We start from the raw sequence: 23,763 nt of genomic DNA, 5'->3' as shown, positions 1-23,763 counted from the left end.
AACCACTCAAACCTGCAGAAATACCACGTACACTGATCTGGGACATTAGCTAACAGCTGATTATTGTTGACAATAAATAATGCTCAGCCAAACAAGCTCTTGAGTCCTAGTTCCGGAAAACTTTTTCTAGTGAAAGGGAGTGACTGGAGGCCATTCATAAAAGAATGTGTTCTGGCTGTTAGGACTGATAAGTTAATGTAAACCGATGACATTGTGTAAAAATGTCTCTTCATTCTCCAACAGTATAAATAATATATTGTCTCAAAGTGACACCTGTATCAAAAGACACCTCCTGTAGCTTTACTGTAATCCAGGTTTTGACTATTTGGAAGTAGAACAAGAGATTTCTATTCTCTCAGAGGCAGTGCTGGAAGAACTATTCAAATCATTTTTCTTTTTTGATGTAAAAGTACAAATACCACATCACAAGCTTGTGATAAAAGAGCAAAAAACGCTATGCAGTAAAATACATTTTGCAGTTATTAGTGGATTATTAAGACTAAAACAATTTCCATGTATATAGCCATAAAGAGAATATATGATCTCCTTAACTGTAAAGAAAACACAAGTATCAGCTCCTCCAATAAGCCACTCCTATTGATAAGAATAGCTCCACCTGTCCCAGCCCAAGTAAGAGGACCCACCCTGTGAAAGTCCTGCTCTCTCAGGGCTGGAGGCACAGACTAGGGAGGCATCTGAAATGTGGCCCAACAGGTCTGATGGGAATGCAGAGACAGTGTGACAGAGAGAGAGAGGGAGGCTGCTGAGTGACTGACAAGTGTGTCAACCAAGTGGAGTTAGGAACAGTCTGGCTGTAACTAAGAAACTAACATAGTTGTGTTGCTGAGTGTAGGACTGGATTGCACCTGATCATTTCACTGACAGAGAAGGAACCTCAAGGCCCAGTGGACTCCCAACCACCACCACCACCACCACCACCAGACTTGACAGAGTGGAATTTTCCCCCTCTTCCCTGGCTGGAGCCGGAGGCAGATGGTTGCTCTGAGAGTTTGAGCAGAACTCAGGAAGGAGCAGTGAGAGGAAGGGTGGGAGGAAGTCTGGGGAGGGAGCGCAATAGAAGCGAGGAGTGGACAGAAGAGGAGAGATGCTTCGCTACGGTTCAGGACGAACTGTTTCCACAACCACCACCACAACACAGGACTCTCCAGACTCTGAGGTAAGAAATCCCAGAGAAGTCAGGACACTGAATCTCTCCCTCCGTTTCTCCCATTTCCTCTCTCTCTTCTCCACTGTGTTTTGCAAACATTTGAAGAATCCTTCCCCCCCTTCCCTCTTCTGTTTGTCCCCTTTAACTTTGTAGCCACTTGTTCTTTGTTTGCACACATTAACGTGCATTTACTGAGTCCCGGCTAACATTTTCCACTCCCTGATCATCTGAAAGTTTGAGTTTGTGGTTGGATGTGTTCAGTTACAGGAGCACGTAATTGGAGCTGAGTGTGCAGGAGGCTGGGCTGTCATGTTTATTTGAACAGCTCTCTGATAAAACCGGCCTTTGTACTAAACTGGCCTACTTATTCCCATTGTTTTGTAATGAAGAAAGAACGTGTCACAGTTTAATAAAGACAGTATGATATGGGTTCATTACTGTAGTACTGTTTTTTTCTTATTATTCTACTAATCATTTCAAATAACTTTTTATACAAGATATCTGTTTTTTACACAACCAAAGTACTCACTGCGGTGTAATTATGAGGCATGCGTAAGCAGAGTTTTTAATCATTTACATACACTTTGTTTGCAGCTCTGTTGGTATTGACTATAAATAAACCCACAGCAGTGGACTGTTGAGGTCTGTGAGATGCGTTTACCATTCTATGCTTCATTAGTTTCAGCAATGTTTCAATGTCAACATCATTCTTATGACATAATGCAAATATTCACTTGTGTGCAGAACATCAGTTATTTACTTTTTGTGTTTGTTTTCCACAGAGGAGGATTAGACGTCTCAGGTTAACTCTACACGCAGGAGATAATGGAAACAAGGAGCCCAAACCTGCAAACTCTGACACAGTGAGTCACATCTCCCACATTGAAATTCTACAATTAACCATGCTACATCCTGTCTATAAGTCTTGTTTGACAGCCCTATTTAGCCAGGTGAAGGTTTAATAAATAGAGTTGAATCAAACCCCACACAACAAGGCACTCTCAAGAATAGTATATTATACTGAAAATACAACATTTTTTCATCATATAAAACAAATAAAAGAAATATGGGGGAGCCACTGAGATTGATGTGTGTTTCATCATCTGGAGCAGTTACACAATCATGACAGGAGGGTGTGTGTGCGTGTGATAATACACTCACAGCTGTTTCACATTTACTTTAAAGCTCAATTCCTATTTATGTTGTAAATCTATTCCACACAATAGAAAATGTTTGAAATACTTGCTGAACAGACAATATATTTGATGTTACCCCTGAGGTACAGTATGACCCAGACACTGGTAACTAAACAAACTTAACTCATACAAATTAGAATTTCCTACAGAATTGCTAAAATATAATTTGCACCAACAGTTGTGTTGTTCATGAATGTTAGTTTACATTGCTACTGTGTGGATTAGAATTGTGAGTAAATGCTGCAGACTGTGTGGGTGTGTGTTGTAGGTGGTTCTGCCCCTGCCTTTGTTTGTGTTCAGGATCTGTGGTCCCGAGGCTGATGCCAAAGTTTAGCAGTGAGAGTGTGAGAACTGATACTTGGCACTGAGAAGGTTTTTGGTCCTTGGAAGATCACAATCCTTACAGAAACATGGTGGTATGTTTAGTGTGAACCTTGGACAGGGAGTATGGCGTTCGTCTTCTTACCACACCTCCACACTCTCCACTGATAGCACACTGCCGCAATCTCTGAATGTGCTTCACTTTGGAAGGGTGTGACCACAACTGTTGGAACTGAAGGACAGAGGACAGTCTGATCAGGAGTGAACACAAAGCGGATAGTAATAGACATGTGCTCAATGACAACATTTACTTCAGTGTGTGTTTAGTGAGGACGCAAGGTCTGCACCCCTGCAACTGTGCAGCTCCTTCTTCCTGACATCAGCAGCTCAAACAGCAGCGTGACTCTTTATTTATTATTTATTCATTTTTCTGTGCAGACAATCAACCAAGTTGTGAGGTGCAATAAAATTGGTGGAAGGGGGGTGGAATGTAGGGAGTAAAACACAATAGAAAGAAATGGCCTCAGAGGAATAGAAATTTTATGGGAAATGTTCTTATTCACTTTCTAGCAAAGAGTTAGCAGAAAGACTGGAAACAGCGTGGAAGCAGCCAGCCTGGCTCGGAATTTACCTACCAGCAACTTTAAAGCTCACTAATATATATGCTTATGTGTTGTTTGTTTGATACTTGCAAAACTTATAAAATGACAGTTTGCTGTTTTATGGCAGGTGGTCATGTGTAATTTAAAAGATTTAAAGGTTCTTGTCAGCGGATATTGTTACATTTGGACAGAGCCAGGCTAGCTGTTTCTCAATTTCCAGTCTTGTGCTAAGCTAAGCTAAGCAGCTGCCAGCGGTAGTATCATATCCATCATAGAATGGTACAATGTTCTCATCTAAATCTCAGAAAAAAAGTGAATAAGGGTATTTTATGCTTTTAACGAGTTGAACTATTGCTATAAGATCCAAAGGTTTCCAAAAACACAAAAAAGTGGCACTTGCCACTGTCAGCACTGTCTATTCTAATGTATATTCACTGAAGGGCTAAAACAAGCTATTATATCATTTGGATTTGAACCTGTAGCACAGTGTGGAAAAAAAACTTTGGAACCCCTTCAGGGGAAATTGAAGGGGAAAATCAGGGTTCAAGAGGTTAAAAACTCACCTCTCTGTGTCCTCTTCATGTGCTCATAATGTATGCAGCGCTGAGCATAGGGCTGGTTCTGCTGTAATTACTGTGACACGTAGGCTAGCTTTGTTGTTGGTGTTGCAACAGCATTTAGATCAAATATCTGCACAGCGTAGAAAAAGCGACACAGTGTTGTCTTTTTTTTAACCAACGTGCTTAAAGCAATTTCCACCAAGGTTGCTCAATCTTTGATCTAAGATGTAATCTGAAGGGAAGTTCAAATGTAAGTCACTTGCATGTGCATTTTGGTAACTTTGTGAAAACAAGGATAAAGGGAAGACACGAAGACGTGAAGTTAATCAAGGAGGAAGGAAATGACGGATACATCCTCTACCAGAGATATCTGGACATTGTGTTTAAGTGGACACACTGCAGGTGAATAGAAAAAAGTACTAAATAGTAGATATTATCATGAAACATCCCCAGTTGATTACCTACATTAAGACAAATATGTTTTGTGTTACAAGTTTTGGGGGAATTTTATGTTTAAATATGGAAATGAAGTATTATCTTGTTTAATATGCGCTAATTTGCATAACTCTACTTCCAGAGCAGAAATCTGAATATTGGATAAAGCAGTGTTTCCCATACACAGGTCCTACTTGGGCACATCGCCCAATTAAATTGAGGCCTGCCCAGGTAGATAAAATCTGAATAAAATTTTCTTTCAAAACAACATTGTTTTCATCTTCGTTAGACTAGTTTACAATTGATTCCATTATTACTAAACCCAGTCATTAAATGCTGTACGGTCAAATCCCATGGCACACACCACTTCAAGTAAATTCTGAACCTGCGGGAAACACCGGATTAAACAGGTTCAAAATTCTTCTTTTATTTTGTTGACATATTATAGTCAAAGGGTTTTACAGAGGGGATTTAGAATATATCCTTTTACCACTGCATGAATCATAAAATGGAGTCAGCCAAAAAAAATGTTTTGTCAAATTTTGTGTAATATGTAAATTGTTACATAAATTAGACTGTGAATGATATATGAACAAGCCCCTCTGTAAAAACCTTCAGAATATAGATAAGATTGGAACTTGAATGTTCATTTGTGTAAGTGCTGCTGAAGTGGAGATTTCTGACTCAGAGTATGAGAAAATCCCATTTTGAGAAAACGGCCTTCAAAGATTTAGATTATAAAAACCCAAACATTACGTCAAGAGGATTTTTTAATATGCAAATGAGACATTATCTAAAGCAAACTTTTGCTGAATATAGTAGAAAAAAACACAGTGTAGTAACATAAACACCTAAATATGTATTTTAGATGTTTTTTTTTCTAATAGTCTGAAAGAATACATGCAATGGAAGTAAAATAGCCCCAAAACTCAAAATTGAAAAATTATGACTTTGCCAGGGGTGGCTCCCCTTAAGTAGGAATGCTGGTTAAAGTGGTTATTCATATAAAATCAGAAAGGGGGAATCCTGCAACTTGACACATCATGGACACAGTCCAACCAGTGACTATGGCCTGAATGCACGCCTGTACACACACACACACACACACACACACACACACACCCACACACGCACACAGGACTTACACACAGTTGCTACATATAAAGGTTCCTAGAGCTAAATCATTAGATTGCATCGCCACAATGGCTGAAACCCTCTTCAAGGTGAACGTGTTTTAGCCCAACAACATACACAAGATGGTCTTTGTTTTATGACTTCAAACACTTTCTTGTTTGTGTCGGAGATAAGGAGCTAATTCAATCACTCGAATCCTTCACAATGCAGTCATGTGACTGCAGTCAATAAACAAATTAAATTGTTTGACAATACACCAACATATAGTTATTCTAAAGGGGCATCTTTAAGTTTATTTGTTGGGCTTTTTTATTTTCATTAGATAGTGAAGCTAGAGAGGAAAGGGGGAGAGAGAGAGGGGAAGACTTGCAGCAAAGGGTCGCAGGTCGGATTCAAACCCAGTCTGCGGCTAAGGACTCAGCCTACTTGCGGCACACGACCCTGGGTGAGCTACAGGTTGCCCCATCTTTGACTCGTTTTTACCGTGGTTTTTACATGTTTAAACGATTCTGGCAGCGGATGACTTCTGTGAGGAGGCCATGCTCCTTAAGGCAACAACAGAAACTCAATGTGTTCCACCAAACTTACACTGCAGTTTCAGTGGAAGGAACAGGTACACATTGTTCACCAATGTGGTCAAATATTGGCAGTATAAAATTCAAAACTGGAGGGACAGCACAAACAACATTGTTGTTCTGAGCTCTCTCTTAAATAGAAGAAATGCTGCAGTGTTGTTAAAACATAAAGATGGCTTCCCTCCCATTTGCTGGAATTTACATCCGCCCATTAGCAGGCCTTCACCCTTACTCAACAACATGTCCTCTGTAGATGAAGTTGTGGCGAAATGTGAGGTTTGGCTCTGTTCATGAGACAACACTGGCGTCTTTGTTCTAGTTCCTCCTCACTCTTATCTCTGAGAGTTGTGGAGAATGATGCCTCTTTCTCTGGGTAATAGGTCTATCTATCTATCTATCTATCTATCTATCTATCTATCTATCTGTCTATCTATCTATCTATCTATCTATCTATCTATTTATTCAAAAACTCACAGCACTTCTCAGATGCACACATAAACACATTTGACGAAGTTATCTAAAACAAAACTAAAATATATAAAGACTCCAGACACAAGATACAAAATATGTGTTTTACATACAATTAGCAACATTTTGCAACACAATTAAATTAAAACAGAATGACAGCACAATAAAGCAACAATATTCAAGTCAATTTGCTTGCATTATGGGTTTTGTTGAGAGAGCACATTATCTACATGTAACCGTAAAGCATTGAATTATTGCCAAAGAAACGTTGCTGATTAGGAAGGCATCAGTGCTGTGGAATTTTTGCAAACAACATTAGCACTTATTTTCACTTTCCAGGATCCACACCTGGAATAAAGTGAATCATTAACAAAATCAGTTTTTTTACTTTTTTTATTATTATTTCTGTAGGCTGAGAAAAAGAAGGATGTCAATGAACCATGGAAGAAGAAGAATGGGCTGATCCAAAGAGAGAGGCCAGTTGGCAGGGAGTCACCTCAGCAGGTAGACAGCGGCATCCAACACATGAATAATAGGCATGGCACTGCCACTGCCTCAGCATGTGTGTCACTGACATCCTTCTGTAAAAACACGTTTCTATGCATGCACCCTCAGGCATTAATAATGTATTCATGCATATTCAAGCTGAACAGAAACTCGAAGATGACTGTAAGAAATTCAATGTATATCTATCTATCTATCTATCTATCTATCTATCTATCTATCTATCTATCTATCTATCTATCTATCTATCTATCTATCTATCTATCTATCTATCTATTTATCTATCTATCTATATATCTATCTATCTATCTATCTGTCTACCTATATATCTATCTATCTATCCATCTATCTATCTAAACATTCTGCACAGAGAAGTCTATCTAATTTTCAAAAATAAAAAGCTTCAGTTCTGTAATTTATCTGTGCCCCTGACTATAACTGTCATTTGTTATTTAGTTGTAGCATTGTTTAAAACACTGCACTTCTCCTCTGCTGGTGTGCATTTTCATCGGTCACACGGCTGCTCAAGGTACAAAAGGCAGACACGGCAGCAGCTCATGTGCTGGGTTGCAGAAACATGACACCTGCAATACACCCTGCACTTTTGTTTTAGCCATTTGTTCGCAGCCTCCTGTTTCCAGTGCTCAGCAGCACTAGTGCTGGAAATACCTGACTAAGTGTACATATGGAAGCATGTGCTTCCTCACACAAACACCCAAACATGTGATGCACTTGAAAGTTTGCATTTGTGCATACAAGCAAGCACAAATAATACACAAACACAATGGCAGTAGAAGTCAGTCTCAATGGAGGGTGGCTACAGAAACCTGACCGGTGTGAACCTGTCTCCCTCAGCAACTCGGAGACATGACCAATGGGGCGCAAGAGACATCGCTGCAGAATCATGGGCCCACAGTGTACGGTGTAGTGCAGAGGACGGGTTCAGACAGACAGCAGGTGGTGATGGCACGCGAGTGGACGGCCAATCACCTTCAGGATGAGATGAAGTACATCAGGGAGGTGAGTGGAAACTTACAACACAAGCAGCTGGCTTTCAAGGCTGTGGGGGGTGTTTTGTAGATGATGACTTATGTTCTGTGTTCAGGTGAGAGATTCTTTGGAGAAGGTGAGAGAGCGGATGTATGGGCAGTTTGGAGGAATGCAGCAATCAATGGAAAAGCTTTCACAAGAAATCAGGGTAACGAATTATGTCACACCGTGTGACTGCTCCAAACTCCCTCATCAAGCTCCAATCTGTGAAGATGTGAATAAATCTGAAAATATAGTGTGCCATGTGTATCTGCAGGCTGCCAATTCACATCGGAGGAGTCTGGAGTCAGAGGTGAAGACCCGGACGACAGCCATGGAGAGCTTCGATCAGATGAACAGCTCTCTTATATCTGCTAACATCAGCCTGCAGGTAACCAATCAATGTCACTGAGTTTGTGAATACCTGCTCCATGACAACTTCACGCCATCACAGTAAAGGCTTGCTTGATAATTAAAAGATGTTTCCTTTGCAGAAATCCCTTCTGGAGAACTGTCAGAGAAAAGTGGACACGAGAGACGAGGTGAAGAGTTTGCGGAGCACCTGTGAGAAAACACAAGAAAAACTCAGAGACAAGGAGAGGGAGCTGGCTGCTGTGCAGGTTGAAAACCAGACTTTGAGACTACAGGTAATCATACATCTTGGTGTGTGTAAGCCCACACTCACTTTTTCCACACAAACCCTCATGCATCCACAAATTCCAAAACATTACATAGAATTACCTGCTCTGGCACAATCATTGAGACACTGGTCACCCAGCTGGTGTGACAAGTGGGTGCTGAAAATGGTCTGTTGGAAAATGGTCTGATGAGTTAAAAGCAGTGGAGAGAAACGAAAGGTTTAGTCACTTTCCATTAGACAGCAAATAAACTACATTTCAAAGAATTAAGACCTATGATGAAAAGCAGATAAAGCAGTATGCTTTGATCAAACAGATTTGATCATCTCACTGCAGCACGCTACACAACTGCTGCGTCTTCTATTCTAGTGTCAGTATGGAATAATCAACCTAATTTCTGCTGTGCTGTGAATTGTCCAGGTGGAGTCTGCACGGGAGGCCAACAATCAGGCGCTGCACGAGCTCTCTGCAAAGCTTAAGCTCGAGTACGAGGAGAAACTGCAGGAGGAACAACAAAAACACAGGGAGGAGATTGAAAAGCTACAGGTCTACATTCTTTTGTTCTTATTCATTAGCGCATCACATACAGTTTCAGTGTCAATAGAAACCAAAACATTTGTGTCATAAGAAGAGGATAGATGGGTGATGATTACAAGGTCTCTCAAATTTTTTTTTGTTTCACACATTTTACAAAGATCATTATGCAGTGAAAATTGTTCTCTAAAGCAAATTCAATCTTAATGACCAAAATTGTAGATGCTAAGTTCTTGATCATTTGATGAGCCCTTTTAAAAGCAGTCCATTATCTAAACTGAAGTGTGTCATTGCTCACACAGGCCCAACTTGATGAATACATCGGGCGACTGGAGGAAGCAGAAAAAAATATCAGTATTGCAGAGGCCAAGATTGCTGAAAGGGACCAGAGGATCATCGAAGTGGAGCGTCTCCTGGACTGTATGGGAAAGGTAAGGCACTTTTTTTTTTTTACATAAAAATCTATCTAAAATTCTTGCAGATAAAATAGACCTTATATTGAAAAACATTTTTTACAGGAAAAGAGTCAACTCCACAAGAAGCTGCAGGACTGTGAACAGCGTCTCCGCTTGATGGAGCTGACAGACAAAACTGATGCAACTGCAGCCAAAAGGTACAAACATTTTTTTTTCCTATAAACACCGGTTTGACAAAACAAACCCAACTCAAGGTCAACTTACTAGCATTTCTGAGCTTTAACCTGTATCACACAGTCTTCATTAGCAGTTGGACTTTACTCCGTTGTCATCGAGTTGAACCGGAAGATGTTGATGTTCTTTGTCAGCAGAACAAGTAGAAAGCTTCAGAAAAGCTACTAGAAGGACTTTGAGTTGCGATTGACTATTTTTCAAGGACAGGCATTAACTTTCATTCTCAAAAAAGTATAGACTAAGTAATCAAATGAAGCCACAATATTGTCAAAGCATTTGGAATATTAAAGGCTACAAATCAATCAGTGTGTTGCAGTCCTTTTCCCTGCTAACGTTTGTTACCCTTGATCTGAGAAGCATCTGACAGCACATTTCTGGAAAAGATGAACCCCTTTCCACCAGTATGGACCTACTTCTGGTTTTAACTGGTTCCTGGTCCTGTCTAGGTCCAAAGTGCTGCAATCTGAATCTGTGGATCTCCGTGAGAGAATCAAACACTTGAACGACATGGTGTTCTGCCAGCAGAGGAAAGTCAAAGGAATGATCGAGGAGGTCAGTAGAGTTTTATACATCTGTGTGTGAATACTTGTGTTTTAATAATGGGTGTGGATGAAATGCATAACCCAGGTGAAGTAGTAGAACTTCGTTTTCCAACAAGAGTATGGATGAGTTTAACGGACACAAGGAATGTAAAACTTAATCTGACCAAGAGTCAATAAAGTGTGGGCTGTTGTACTGGCCTAGTGGTTAAAATGCATACTCAATATACATATGTATAAATATATATAGTTCATAACACAGTTTGGTTTTCTAAAATCATACTGTATCTCCCAGGAGTGTTGCATGGACTGTTCCTATATTTCAATATACAGTAAAATCACAATATTGGATTGAATAAACTGATCAGAAAAAAGATTGAAACACATGATAATTGTTTTCAATCTTAAATTTGTGAAGGTTGAAACGTTGCGGGCCCAAGTTGCTCAGAAGGATATGTTCATCTCAGAGCTTCTGGACAGAATTGCAATAGTGGAGTGTGAGGTAAGAAAAATACATCACTGTGTTTACTGCATGTTTTTATTTTGGGTGTGGTGTTGTAATATACTGCATGGCTATAGAACAGATGACTGTCTGGGCTGCTGAGCAATATCCTGAACTTTCAGCTATGTCTGTGGAGTTTTCTCGTGTCACTGCACCTATCTAGTCCCTTTCATGTTAAGTGGTCCTTTGCATGTACCTGCCCTGACAGTGTTGTTTCCTCTTTTCCTTTTCCCAGAATAATGAATTAGAAGACAAGCTGAAGTATTTTATGTCCACACAGAATACACAGCGAGAGGTTTTGGAAACCAGGGAGATAGGAGTAGGATGTGATCTGCTCCCCAGGTAAGAAGTAAAGTTAGGGAAACATTTTTAGTGGCATCATGTTATAATTGGTTCTTGATTTGGAGGTGGTGTCTCATTCTGATGTCTGATGTGCACCTGCAGACGTGAAGCAAAAAGGCATGATGCTGGACCTCTTGTTCAGTATGAAACAACTAATCTCAATCCCATACAACAACCACTACCTGTTCAACCTCCAACACCAGTGAAACCTCCATCACCCATTCTACCTCCATTACTGATACAACCTCTAGCCCCCACACAACCTTCATCCCCCACACAACCTTCATCCCCTACACAACCTTCATCCCCTACACAACCTTCATCCCCCACACAACCTTCATCCCCTACACAACCTTCATCCCCCACACAACCTTCATCCCCCACACAACCTTCATCCCCCACACAACCTTCATCCCCCACACAACCTTCATCTCATACATTTCCCATTCAACATCCATTCAACTACCTAACAACAACCACCCAACCAAGGACGTTCAAGTCTAACAACCCTCCACCCAGCAGGCTGGAGGGAAGTTTACTAAGGTACACTCCTGTCCAGTACAGCCGCTTCCTGCTGTCCAACACCAAGCCAAGTGGGACGTTCCCCTCAACCCGCACATCTGAATCTGAGTCTCTTGTGAGTTCAGTCCAGTCCGGGAGAGATGAGGTAGACGCGGAAATGAACAAAGATACACAATCGAGTCCCGAGGAATCCACTTCTTTTCAGTTCTCTTCTCAACCAAGATCGAGAGCACCTCAAGTTTATTCACCGTACATGAAACTTATGGAAATTACAGCAAATATAAACATAGAGTGAGCGTGAAGCATTGTTTGACATTATGGGAAACACATGTAATTGCTTTCATGCCAACAGTTAAGAAGAAGATTAACACCACTCTAATTTTTTTATGTAACTATGAATCCTAGCTAGCAGCTGATAAGCTTAGCTTAGCATAAATACTTAAAAAAGGGGGAAAGAGGTAGCTAGCCTACAGGCTTTGTCCAAAAGTTAGAAAGTCTGCCTGCCAAGGCTGTCACTTTTTTTATATCAGGAATTGCGTTCAAATGTAAACCTGTACAAATTCAAAATTCACAGTCTGACAAACAGATTACAGAGGATAATACCTCCTATTACGCTCCTAAAATATGTCAAATGTATAACTTAAAGAACACTCAAAGAGCACAGACCTCTGCCATGTCCTATCCTACAATGGTAACAAAAGTGAAAGATAATTTGTGTCTCTGCTCCTTGATTCAGATCCGCTGCAAAATGTAATTGGTTTTTCATTGGCTGATACTACACCCTTCCACCAATTTCAATGAAATCCTGACCAGTGTAGTTTTTTGTAATCCTTCTGACAAACCAGCATACAAACAAACAAACATACAAACCAATCCTAAAACATAACCTCCTTGGCGGAAGTAATATTAAGCAAATTATAATGTAAGCTTTGGTGCTGGCAGGCAAATTTTGCAGACTGCCCAGAAAACTACCATATAGGTTGTGCAAATTGCTCGTAACAACCCATAATTATCTTTCATGTTTGGAGTTGACCCCAGTACAGCTAATCGATGACATGTAGGGACATGCTGCTGCTGTTAAAGCTAATATAAGTGCAGGTACATATTTACTGTACAGTGGGTGGTAATGATCCTCTCTTCTAACTCTTGGCAATAAATCGAATAAGCGCAATTCCTAAAATGATGAAGTCCTATTAAATCCAGTGGTCTTATTTTCACTGCTGATTATCTTTTATAAAAATAACGTCACACACATGCAAATTAGTTCTTACTGTCTCACATGTGATGGAGAATGTGGTTCTAGTTGATGATGTAAAAAGTCTTTTGTAGGTTTTCAGGCTATGTCTTCATGTTTAATGATAATAAATTGTTGCTTGCCGTAGGGTGTAAATAATCTCAAGCTCTCTAAAAATATTTTGTAAGTAATGTACTGAAGGATTGTGTTGTTTACACTGAATGTAGCCTACTCATATTGCTCATGGAGCTATGAGTATTCTGGCCGATGTGAAGGTTGATTCGGTTATTGTGTTCATATACCATTTTCTATTGGCTCTGTAGAAATTAAATGAATATTATTTTCTTATTGTCACATTATGTACAAAATATTTATTAATATGCTTTGTGCCTTTGTGAACTGCCTACTATCTGATACTGGTGGTGGGAACGAAGCTCTCTAAATTGGCAAAAGGGTAATATTGTAATATAATTTAAAGTAACTCTCTGTGTTAATGATGAGACACTTTAGACCTTTTTGAGGTGACTGCCATTCTTGAGCCACAGGCACAAGTATTATAAAGCTGTTGTCTGCACTGCCACAACTGTATTTATGCAATCTTTATGATGTGCCTTTTCCTTAAAGATACATATCATACTGCGACCAAGGACAAGAGTCTAGGGTATATTTGGATAATAAAGACTTTTCTGTGCAACTACCTAATAATCATGATTGTGTCAGCACTTACATACTGTGCAACCTCATACGTTTTCTAAAGCCCACACTGTACATATGACTGCTTTTTTGTTCAGCTACTAAGAAACACAAAAAGGGCTTAAAAACAGTTTGTATTCCCTCCATTTCTATTGATTCAATTTCACACTTAATGTCATGCATAAACACTGAACTCCAGATAAACTTTATGTAAGTATGTGAACGCTTAGTGACTGTAATTTAGGATGTGTATTTAGTCTTCTGTACAGTATAGTCAATTTTTTAGGGATGCTTTTCTTTGCGTTTATGGCAAATGCAGTCCATACAATGCAAATCTGTTGTTGTCTGGTAAAAACTCAGCTATTTCCCTCAACCAAATATGATTTGTTGTTGCAATTATTACATGTTGTGTGATGAAGACAGACTAATTCAAAGTGAGGCGGAAGTTGTTGCAAGACAAATTGTAGATTGACAAAAAAGCCACACTGCTGTGTGTTTTATATTATAGCAAAGAGGTATAAATAGACGTTTGGCTGGGATCAGGTTTACAAAAAGAAAACGTCATATCATGAATAAAGTACATCCAATTGTGGTACTGTTTCCATTGGTTTGTGGAGTTGAGAGTGTTTATGTGAAGAAAACTACAAAATGTAAGAAAACCATTAATGTTTTACAATGTCTGGTGTGTTCTGACTTGGTACATGGAAATTAATGCTTACATGCATTGAAGACAATGGAGTTGCAACATCATGCAAAAATCAAATCAAAAAAGTTTTTTGAAAAAGAAATAGAGAGATATTCCAACTTTGCAGCTGCAGCCAAACAATAAATTGACTTTGAACTCAGAGTGGGGATGGAAAGGACACAGCTGTAGCCTACCCTCTTGGTTGAAGTCAGGTCATTGTTGCGCTGAATGAGATATGGGTTGGCACAGTGGTTGGGAAACATCCTGACTGGTAAATGCAGTTATGGAAAATCTGATATTCTGAACACTATTCATACAGACTGCACTGATTACAGAAGAGAAAGAAATATCTTTAGAAGATTCCAGACAACTTTTTGAAATGTAAATTGGATGCTGGTGACCATATTTGACCTGCAGAGGGCAGCAAATGACCGTGTAACACTGGCTGTGACACGTTGGCATGCAGAGGTGCATTACACCAGTGGTTTTACAAGTGGGGTCCGGGGACCCCCAGGGGTCCTTGAGGGGATCAAGTGGTCCCCAACAAAAAGAGGAATCATATATTTTCACTATAATTCCATCCGTAAGTAACACAATGGCAGAATGTATGACTATTTTGATCATACATTAGTTTCATACACTTTCTGTAATAAAACATCTAAAAGCAAAAGCCCTATCAGATGGGGGACCCTGGGGCAACATCTTATGCAGTGGTGGTCTGTGGTCTAATTTGTGTAAGTTAAGGGGTCCTTGACATGAACAAGTTTTGGAACCACATCGTTACATTGTCCTGTACGCAAGTATGTTGTTATCCCGAGAAAGTGAAGGCATATTCCGCCTTACTCATTAGTCTACCTATGAATGGTTTACACTGACTTTTCTAACCAACCCAACCAGAGCCGGCAACGAGTACTAGCCAATCAGAGAAAGAGTAGGGCGGGTAATGCCTTCACTGTGCCTTCGCCATCCTGGAAAAAACAAAATTGGCGTCCTGTACAGTGGGGGGCGGTAGAGCCACACCTCAGCTGGAGATGGAATTCTTCACGCAGAAGAAGAAGAACCCCACTTTGAAATGTTGTTGTCTCATGTGTTTATGAAGTGAACCTGGCACTTTTAGAGTTTTTAAAAACTGTCTAACCGTTAACTATTAAAAAGTCACTTAACAGGTGGAGTTTTGAACAGGTTAACGTATGATTAGTTAGAGTTTGTATGTAACGTTAGCGCGTTAAACTGAAACGTTAGCTCACGCTGTTTGTGAATGGCTGTAGCTAACTGTCACTAGCTAACAGTGATGTCCTCGTCGTGGACGCTGCGTCAGGGACAGACAGGAGACCTGAGAAACCAGAGCAAAGAGGAGCTCAAAGAACTGCTCCTGCGACAGGAGAGGATATTCTCTAACAAGTAAGCTCACACTAATAGCCCCAGTTTGTGCCTTCCTTGTATTTATTTGTTTACTAATTTTATTATACCAAAGATAGCTAAAACTGGGGCTAAGGCAATGTTTCGCTGACTTAGTTTGATATTGTAGTAAGAGTATGAGAGAAGAGACGTACGTGGTGACTTAAGCACACAAATAAGTTTTATTAAGTTGTAATGAGTGCTGCTCCACCTTGCCAGAAGCTACACTGTTGTGATGTTACTTAGCAGAAAGTTACAGGATGCTTTTTCCCACCCACAACATGTGTGTACATAACATAGTGTTATATATATATATATATATATATATATATATATATATATATATATATATATATATATATATGTGTGTGTATGTATAGTAGCCTATATGTGTAACACATCTACAAATTAACAAGTCATCTCAGTATTCAATCTCAGTATTCAATAAAATGAACTAAAACGGTGTTGTATAAACACAAGGCTCTGTCATATGTTAATGCTCTGACTGGTGGTAACAAGTTTCTTTCAGTCATATTTGGGCTAGCTGATGGAAAAAATGCCTCTAAAAGAAAACAGTACAACGTTTTACTATGTTTATGATGCAGAGGCTCTACTGTACTACCATGCTGCGAAATGATAACAACTTGGCTTGACACGCACAAGCTGATTTATTGTCTCTCTCTAAAATAGAGTTTTGTGTAATGTGCTATAAAGTTTAGGATGTGTTTTCCATAAAAATGTACACGCAGATGTCAGCATATAAAAACAGTTTTAATCTGACTAATATGTCAAGGGTAAAATCGTATGCACAACTGTTATTGTTATACAGCAGTAATAGTTCAGATAGTGTGTTATGTTAACCCAACTGAACACCTATAGCAGAATCAATCTGTCAATCTATCCAACTATCTATCTATCTATCTATCTATCTATCTATCTATCTGTCTATCTATCTATTTATCTATCTATCTATCTATCTATCTATCTACTAACATTTGATCTTGGTTTGTTTGTCTCCCATCTGTATCTTGAATGATTGTTTTGAATAAAGCATCAAATGATGCATTTGTGTTGTTCATAGGCGGTTTTTACAGAGTCTTCCTGACAAAGGGAAAAAGATAAAAGAATTTGCAGAGAAAGTGCGCCTTGCCATTGAACACAACAATGAAGAGGAGAGGAGACAGAGCTTGGTGTCGGCTGCCAGGACAGAGTTACACTCCAAGTATCAGCAGACTTTCACTTTGCAACAACGTGTTATTCCCGACACACCAGCAGCCTTAAACCAAGAAGGACAAGGTGAGGCTGCAGCAGGCAACGCGGTACAGGAGATGGCGACCTCACCTGTCTCAGCTCATGTGCATGAAAACAACATTTTGGAGCAAAAGAACCAGTTTGTCTCCGGAGGGGCTGCTGGTGAAACCATGGAGACGGCTGCTGCTGGGGCCTCTCTGAACTCTGATCAGACAAAAGAGGGTGACCTTGTGGAGGCCTTGGAAAGGGTCAGACTGTCTAAAAGTAATACTGGTTTCAGTAGCAAGTGCAAAGACCCATTTAACAGCACAGCAGGAGACAATTACTTTCTCAAAAAGCAGATACCAAAAAAGCCTCACTATGTGTCTGTGATGGAAAGAACAGAGAAGACTTCAGCTCTCCGGAAGCCACAATTCAAACCAAATCAGTGAGTGGACTTTGGTTTTTTTAATGATATGATGATTACTTTAGCAAACATTTATGCCAAAAATGCATACATAATTATGTAATGTGTGTTATTTAGCTTTCTTTTATATATTTATTATTGTAAATAACATCTTTATAATCTTCCTCACTGTGTTTTCAGGCTACCCCAAAGAAGTGACATCTCTCCATCCGGATCCTCGTCACCCAGCCAGTCTTCTGAAAGTTCATCATCTCTCTCTGCAGAGGCCAGAAAGGAGCGGGACAGAAAGCACCTGGATGACATCACTGCAGCTCGACTCCCTCTTCTCCACTACAGTCCGGCACAGCTTTTGTCTCTGGAGGAGTCGGCCATCCTCCTGAAGGAACAAGCAAAGAAGCAGCAGGTAAGTGCAGCCAAATCTTCCACATTTGCACTGCTATGTTTTTGTTTAAAAAATCTTTTGCTATGTTTATGCGTCATGTCCGCACTACTGCAGAGTTTCAGAGCCCCTAAGCCTGCATTCACACTACCTGCGTTGGCCGTCAGACAGTGCAGTAATAATGCAGGTCTACCCATTCCTTTAAGAAGGTTAAAAACACTACGAAGCTAAAAGACAAAACAACCACTTAACTGCACAGCAATTTGAGTTACAGCTGACTGTTTCCTGCAACAAAGCACAGTCCCTCGGTCTCTCTTTCTTTCTTCTTTTTCGTCTTTTTCGTCATGAAATGAAGCTGCCTTTACGTGCGATCGAAATTGACGAGATCTATAAACAGTCTGATGGAAAACAGTAAATGTGCTTGTTGAAGCTTGTTTTATTGTTCCCTGTTAACTTACTTTACATTGTCTTTGCTATCTCTTTTTCTTGATGTTCCCTCAAAGCTGCACTCATGCGCTACTAGCACTGACTACGCTCACCTTAAGAAATGCTGTTTGGGCATGTTAGTCTAAACTGAGAATATTTCTGCTACTGTAGCTAAAATTCTTGTTTGCACAAAGATTGTTTTGTGGCTCAAAACGCTACTTTAAAACCAAAATGGAGCAGTGTAATTGTAGCCTGACAGGGCCAGACATTTTCACTTGCCAAAAGCAAATTTTGACATTAAATAAATAAAGCTCATACTATGCTGGGTAATAACATTTTGAGGCAACAGTATTTATTTACCTTGGTTACAATTGGCTATGTTGAATTACAAATATTTGACGGAAGTTCAGACCAAAAACAGCCTGAACACCATGAAATTATGATCCAGGAAATCCAGTTTGAGTAACAGTAACAATAAATTTTTTTTAGGTATGCGACGCTTGTCTAAGTAATTACCAGAAATGTGCACTTGCACATATTTGATTGGCCACCACATTGCCTTGACAGATGCAGTTGCACTATGGTTTAACTAAAGTAGTGCAACTATTTTGCCTGATCCTGCGTTACTTAGTGTTGTGTTTTATCACACAGTGCCAAAGTAGTTATGAACATGGCCTTAATTTTATACAACGAAAAACTTTTTAAAAATACAGAAAATGAAGTTTTTCTGTGAATCTCAAACAAATTGAATTTATACAACGGCCACTACTATGTGGCAGTGATTAAAAATAAATCCAAGCCTGAATTGTATTATAGTCCCCATCAGAGCGCTCATTAGCTTTAGAGTGCAGCGTTCAGGCTGTGGATCACTTCACATCCAAAGTACTGACTTTAGAGCCAAACGTCAGACAGTGGGCTGTTGTCAACTTACAGAGGCCTGTTAAGCTTATTATCAGTCCTACTTTTATTAGGGGTTTTATAGCTATGGCTGTGCAGCTTTATAATAATGTGCTTGTTTTCTGTTCACCAGCCTATTCATGTCAGTTGTTTCTCTGTGTTTAATTTCAGGAGTTGCAGGCCAAGCTGGCTTCCCAGAAACTGTCTGACGGATTGAAGATCTCTATGGGGAGCTACACTCCTGACAGTGGCCCCATGGCTGCCTACAGAGAGGATCACGATGAAGGATCCCAGCTCTCCTCAGAGGAGGACTGATCCTGGAAGGCCGGAGCAGGGGAAACCAGTGTGAGCTTGGCCCTAAGGGAAACAGGCTTTGGACCTTGCAATCAGGATCCATCAAACAGGGTTTTCACTGCAAAGACAAGAATTCTTAAGATAGGAAAAGAGTCTTTGCACCGTGTGAAGGCATAGTTGGTATCCCAAACTCAGCTCAGGAAATGGCAGAATTGAGAAACTAGCTAACTTAATTGTTATTCTGTTTGTATTGGGTTTGTGTCAGGGTCCTAGAGTAATTCTAATACCTGCTGTTGACTAGGAGTCTTGTATCAGTCTTGTACAGGAATGTATCATGAGGGCAATGTTTCTTGTCAGTATACTGAAACTGATGACATCAGGGAATTCTGGGCCTGAAAGTATTGAATTGAAGATCATCAGCAGGTGGAGGCGACTGTTTTTCAAAATAGTTGTGTCAGATTTAATATTACAGAATTCAATAAATGTGTCTGATTTCTACAATGGTTGTGTTTTATGTGTAAAGTCATGTGAAAATCAAATTTTTAATTACAGACACGGCAAAGTACCATTTTGTTAGTGCAGATGAAAATGGATCTATCTACATATTCTTTAATTTCTTTTTTTTAGAATTAAACTGCTCCCTGATGAGAGCTTAAAAAATAAAGCATGTTGTAATGAGTGTTAAACGTACCTGACAATCTAGTTTTTTTATTAGAAAGTTAGTGGCGACGTACCAAGAAAAAAACCGCTTGCTCCGCCACAGGACTGAACCAGCAGTAGATGGAAGTACGAGGGCTAAACTGAATTCTAAACTGGCAAAAATATGAATATGCTATAATCTATTGTATGTATAAAAAAAGATACTATCTCTCAACACTTGTTTAGTTCATATATTAACGAATCCATTTGACACCATCTATAAGTTAGTTTTGATAATGAGAAGAGATACCGTGTAATATTATTAATGTGATAATGTGTATTGCAAATGTAAAGTATTAAACCGTGTCATATTTAATGGGATTTAAACACCTGATATAAAACGTGTACATTATTGTCTACTGAAATAGAGTGTCAATTCTAATAACATTTAAGACAAAATTATGCCATAGTACACTAGTTTAGCTCTTTGTTACTCTCCACATCTGGATAAGGAAGTATCAAGTAATTTCACCTAAAAACTGCTCCTCCTATATGATCTGCTTTCTGATGATGATCTGCAACATAAACCTGCAAGCTGATATCAGTTTCTAATGAAGCTGTGGTCAGCTGCAGGCACTGATTTTTCAGAATCCTGTGAGATGTTATCAAGCAGGGATCTGTGACACACTTGATAAGATTAATGCTGAGTAAGTGAAATATTGAAGCTTGATGGCTGAGACATCTGGACTGAATTTGGATCATGTTGTTGCTGGGAATGGCAGGCGATGATGGGACGGCAGCAGGCAAATGCTACATGGCAAATACCATTTCTCAACTTTGCTAATATGTGGTAGATAAGAAGTGCCAGCTACGTTCAGCATCTTTCCAAACTGCCTTTCCCATCATCTGTCTTCCAACCCACGCAGAAGACCGCAGGCCATCTTAATTTAAACAGCCTGATTCAGGGATTTTAATGAGGAAGAAATAAGGCATTGAGGCCCATTTTGGCAGAAATGAGGGTGGATTCATGTAGGTCAGAGTCTGGTGGTAGATGCCCCTTGATAACCTTTGGTAATTTTTGCTGAGGCATTGGTAGGAGATGTTTTAGGGGGGGCAAAAAGCCCATGTGATTGCTGTGTATTTAGACACAATATCTGATGGGCTCCAGAGTGGCCCATTGGTGACGTCCAATAACAAATACATGAGCATGCTTCGCAGAAGATCCTCGTTGTGCTGGGATTAATTACAGCCTACCTTGCTTACATAAATTCAGAGACTGTTACCAATTATGGGGCACATTTTTGCTGTAGCTTTTCTCTGTGGTATCTGGCGTCAAACCTAACTCTGAACGGATGTTGTTGAGGTGGAACCAAGCACACACTCTCTAGTCAAAGCTCCTTTTTTACATTGTCCATTGATGATGAGGTTGTTTATATTTCAACTCGAATCCTAGACCCCTTCTCTTAGATTAATAAGCTCCTCGTGAAGTAGTCTGCAAGTGATTTGCTCCAACTCTGAGTCCGAAATCACACGTCTTGCGGGAATAGAAATAATTTGCTGTTTGGGAGGGAAACTGGAATGTGATTTCAAAACTGCCTCTTCAAAGCCCAGTCAGCTCAGCCTTAAATTAGATATACAGTATGATGTATAGACTGGCGTTAAACACAAGTTAGGCCCTCAGCAGAATGATTGGATTATATCTGCCAGGTTACAAACTCTGAGGTCATGCTTTTTCCATTCTCTGATGTTTTTGTCATATTTTTTCAGGGCACATGAGAAGATGAAATAATGCAGCACACAGCAGCTTTCTGCAGATAAGGTTACAGCCCTATCTCCTTTTCCCAATCAGAACCAGCTCTCCCTTGTACTGCACTGGAATCACTGGTGGAAAATTTAGTCAGATCCTTTACTTCAGTTAAAGTAACAATACAAAAATGTAAAAAGACAGTTATACTACAAGTTAAAGTATTGCATTCAAAATTCTACCAAAGTAAAACTACAAAAGTATTATTATCTAAATGTACTTAAAATCTAAAGGTAGAAATACTTGTTCTGAAGTAAAATATTACCTCTGACCTTATAATTATATCTGAAATTGTTAGAGTGTTGATGCAATAATGTGTAAGCAGCATTTTACTGCCATAGCTGGTTGAGGTGGAGCTAGTTAACTACTTTATATACAGTTAAATAGTTAGGTTCTATGGTTTCCAATCTAGGGGTTGGGCCCTCCAAATTAAAGTTCTACAACACAAATTTATATTGATTTTTGTGACTTTTCCCTAATCTTTTTTGGAAATATTGAATAATTTGGGCTTTAATCAGTCATTTAGGAAACCACCTCAGACGGACAAATGTCTCTTTGTGAAACTGCTGACAACTTGGCAATAAAACACAACTGGATACCAGTTTTACATAAGGGGTGACAATCCATTAAGGTAGGAAACCTCTGTTTTGTATTTTTTAAGATTATTATGTTTAAAAAAATGTAGAATCTCAATCTGACAAGTAACCCTTAACTATAGCTGTTAGATACATGTTGTAAGAAGTAACATCAAATGGAAAAGCTCCTGCAAAGTGCAAGTACCTAAAAACTCTCACAAGTACTTGAGTAAATGTAATTTCCAGAACTGACTAAGTCACGTCAAGTGAAACTTCTTTTTGAGCATTTCATACACTGACATTTTGAAATGTTACTATTCTTAACATGTGGAAGACAAACCTTGCAGCAGGTCGGAGAAATACAAGCTCATTTGTGTGTTTCTTAAGTGGGAAAGTTGAGCAAATGTTTATATGCAAATGCCACTAGCTGTGAATGAGAAACAAACTTTTACATGTGTGTGTGTTTGTGTGTGTGTGTGTGTGTGTGCTTTCTCTTGACGCGGCAACGACAAAAGTAAATACTTTCCTGACAGGACTGCGCTGAGATCTCCACTTATCTCACCGTGAAACGTGTGTGTGAGGAAGCTCGCACATAGTTCATGTCATGAGTGTTGACTACCAGAGGAAGCATGATATGTGGCTGCAACATTCATGAGAGTCCTGCAGCTGTCTCACCAGCAATGTCGATAGGAAATTATTCCCTGACTGGTGCGGGAATCTGTCTGAAGAAGAAAAAAAGACAGAGGGGCCTTGAACTGAGTGCCTGATGTAAAACATAGTCACGGGGAATGATTTATTGCAATTAAACATTCTTGGGATTAGGTTTTCTCGTTCATATTCAGAGCTAGTGTTTGTCTGTCAAATACTACACTCAGACACTGGCATTACAGTATATTAGAATCAGACCATGTTCTGTTCATTGTAGCCTGAACTGCATCAGGTGTTTTAAAATGTCATGTTGGTGTAGATGGTTAGCACAATTTGATCAGATCTGCAGGTGATGAATCTTTAATTCAATCTTATCAAAACTCTATACATGGGACATATTGACTTAATGGATGCCAACAATCGTTATCTTGCTTGTCCCCTTCCAAAAAGATGTCACTGTTGAAATGTGTTCTATAGAAATGTGCTATCTGGACCTCCAACAGCAGAGAAAATATTTACCCGAACAAGAGCTTGAGTCAGTCAGTCTCTCTTATTACTACAACATCCTGCTGCACACAAATACCTGTTGTCATCTTCATACACTATTACTTTCATAATTGCTTCCAACTTGTGCGCAGTGATAATTATTAAGTTAATTAACCTATTACAACAGAGTCGTAATTACGTAGTTTCAGTACCACAAAATTGTGCTCAT

At 39.5% G+C, this 23,763-nt stretch overlaps 2 protein-coding genes across 4 annotated transcripts; both read left to right on the top strand.

Moving 5' to 3' along the window:
* Positions 1-663: 663 nt before the first annotated feature.
* myzap (myocardial zonula adherens protein) lies at positions 664-13,644 on the top strand. Of its 3 annotated transcripts, none has more exons than XM_034873210.1 (14): positions 664-1,177; positions 1,951-2,031; positions 6,871-6,963; positions 7,819-7,983; positions 8,069-8,161; positions 8,270-8,383; positions 8,475-8,639; positions 9,051-9,176; positions 9,467-9,595; positions 9,683-9,777; positions 10,261-10,366; positions 10,772-10,855; positions 11,136-11,197; positions 11,300-13,644. In XM_034873210.1, exons 1-14 carry the CDS (start codon positions 1,106-1,108, stop codon positions 12,012-12,014), a joined length of 2,100 nt encoding a protein of 699 aa, XP_034729101.1. In that variant the 5' UTR covers positions 664-1,105; the 3' UTR covers positions 12,015-13,644. The 3 variants fall into 3 exon arrangements, with proteins under 3 accessions (XP_034729101.1, XP_034729085.1, XP_034729094.1); XM_034873194.1 differs by having other exon boundaries at positions 11,091-11,197; XM_034873203.1 differs by having other exon boundaries at positions 665-1,177; positions 8,487-8,639; positions 11,091-11,197.
* A 1,726-nt stretch (positions 13,645-15,370) lies between these two features.
* On the top strand, positions 15,371-19,661 carry polr2m (RNA polymerase II subunit M). The gene is made up of 4 exons (XM_034873224.1): positions 15,371-15,732; positions 16,811-17,407; positions 17,567-17,789; positions 19,260-19,661. The coding sequence occupies exons 1-4, from the start codon at positions 15,623-15,625 to the stop codon at positions 19,401-19,403; spliced, it is 1,074 nt and encodes a 357-aa protein (XP_034729115.1). The 5' UTR covers positions 15,371-15,622; the 3' UTR covers positions 19,404-19,661.
* Positions 19,662-23,763: the final 4,102 nt, after the last annotated feature.

This window comes from Etheostoma cragini, chromosome 1, assembly GCF_013103735.1.
Source record: "Etheostoma cragini isolate CJK2018 chromosome 1, CSU_Ecrag_1.0, whole genome shotgun sequence".
NCBI classification, from domain to species: Eukaryota; Metazoa; Chordata; class Actinopteri; order Perciformes; family Percidae; genus Etheostoma; species Etheostoma cragini.
This window is presented reverse-complemented; position numbering and strand designations above follow the sequence as displayed.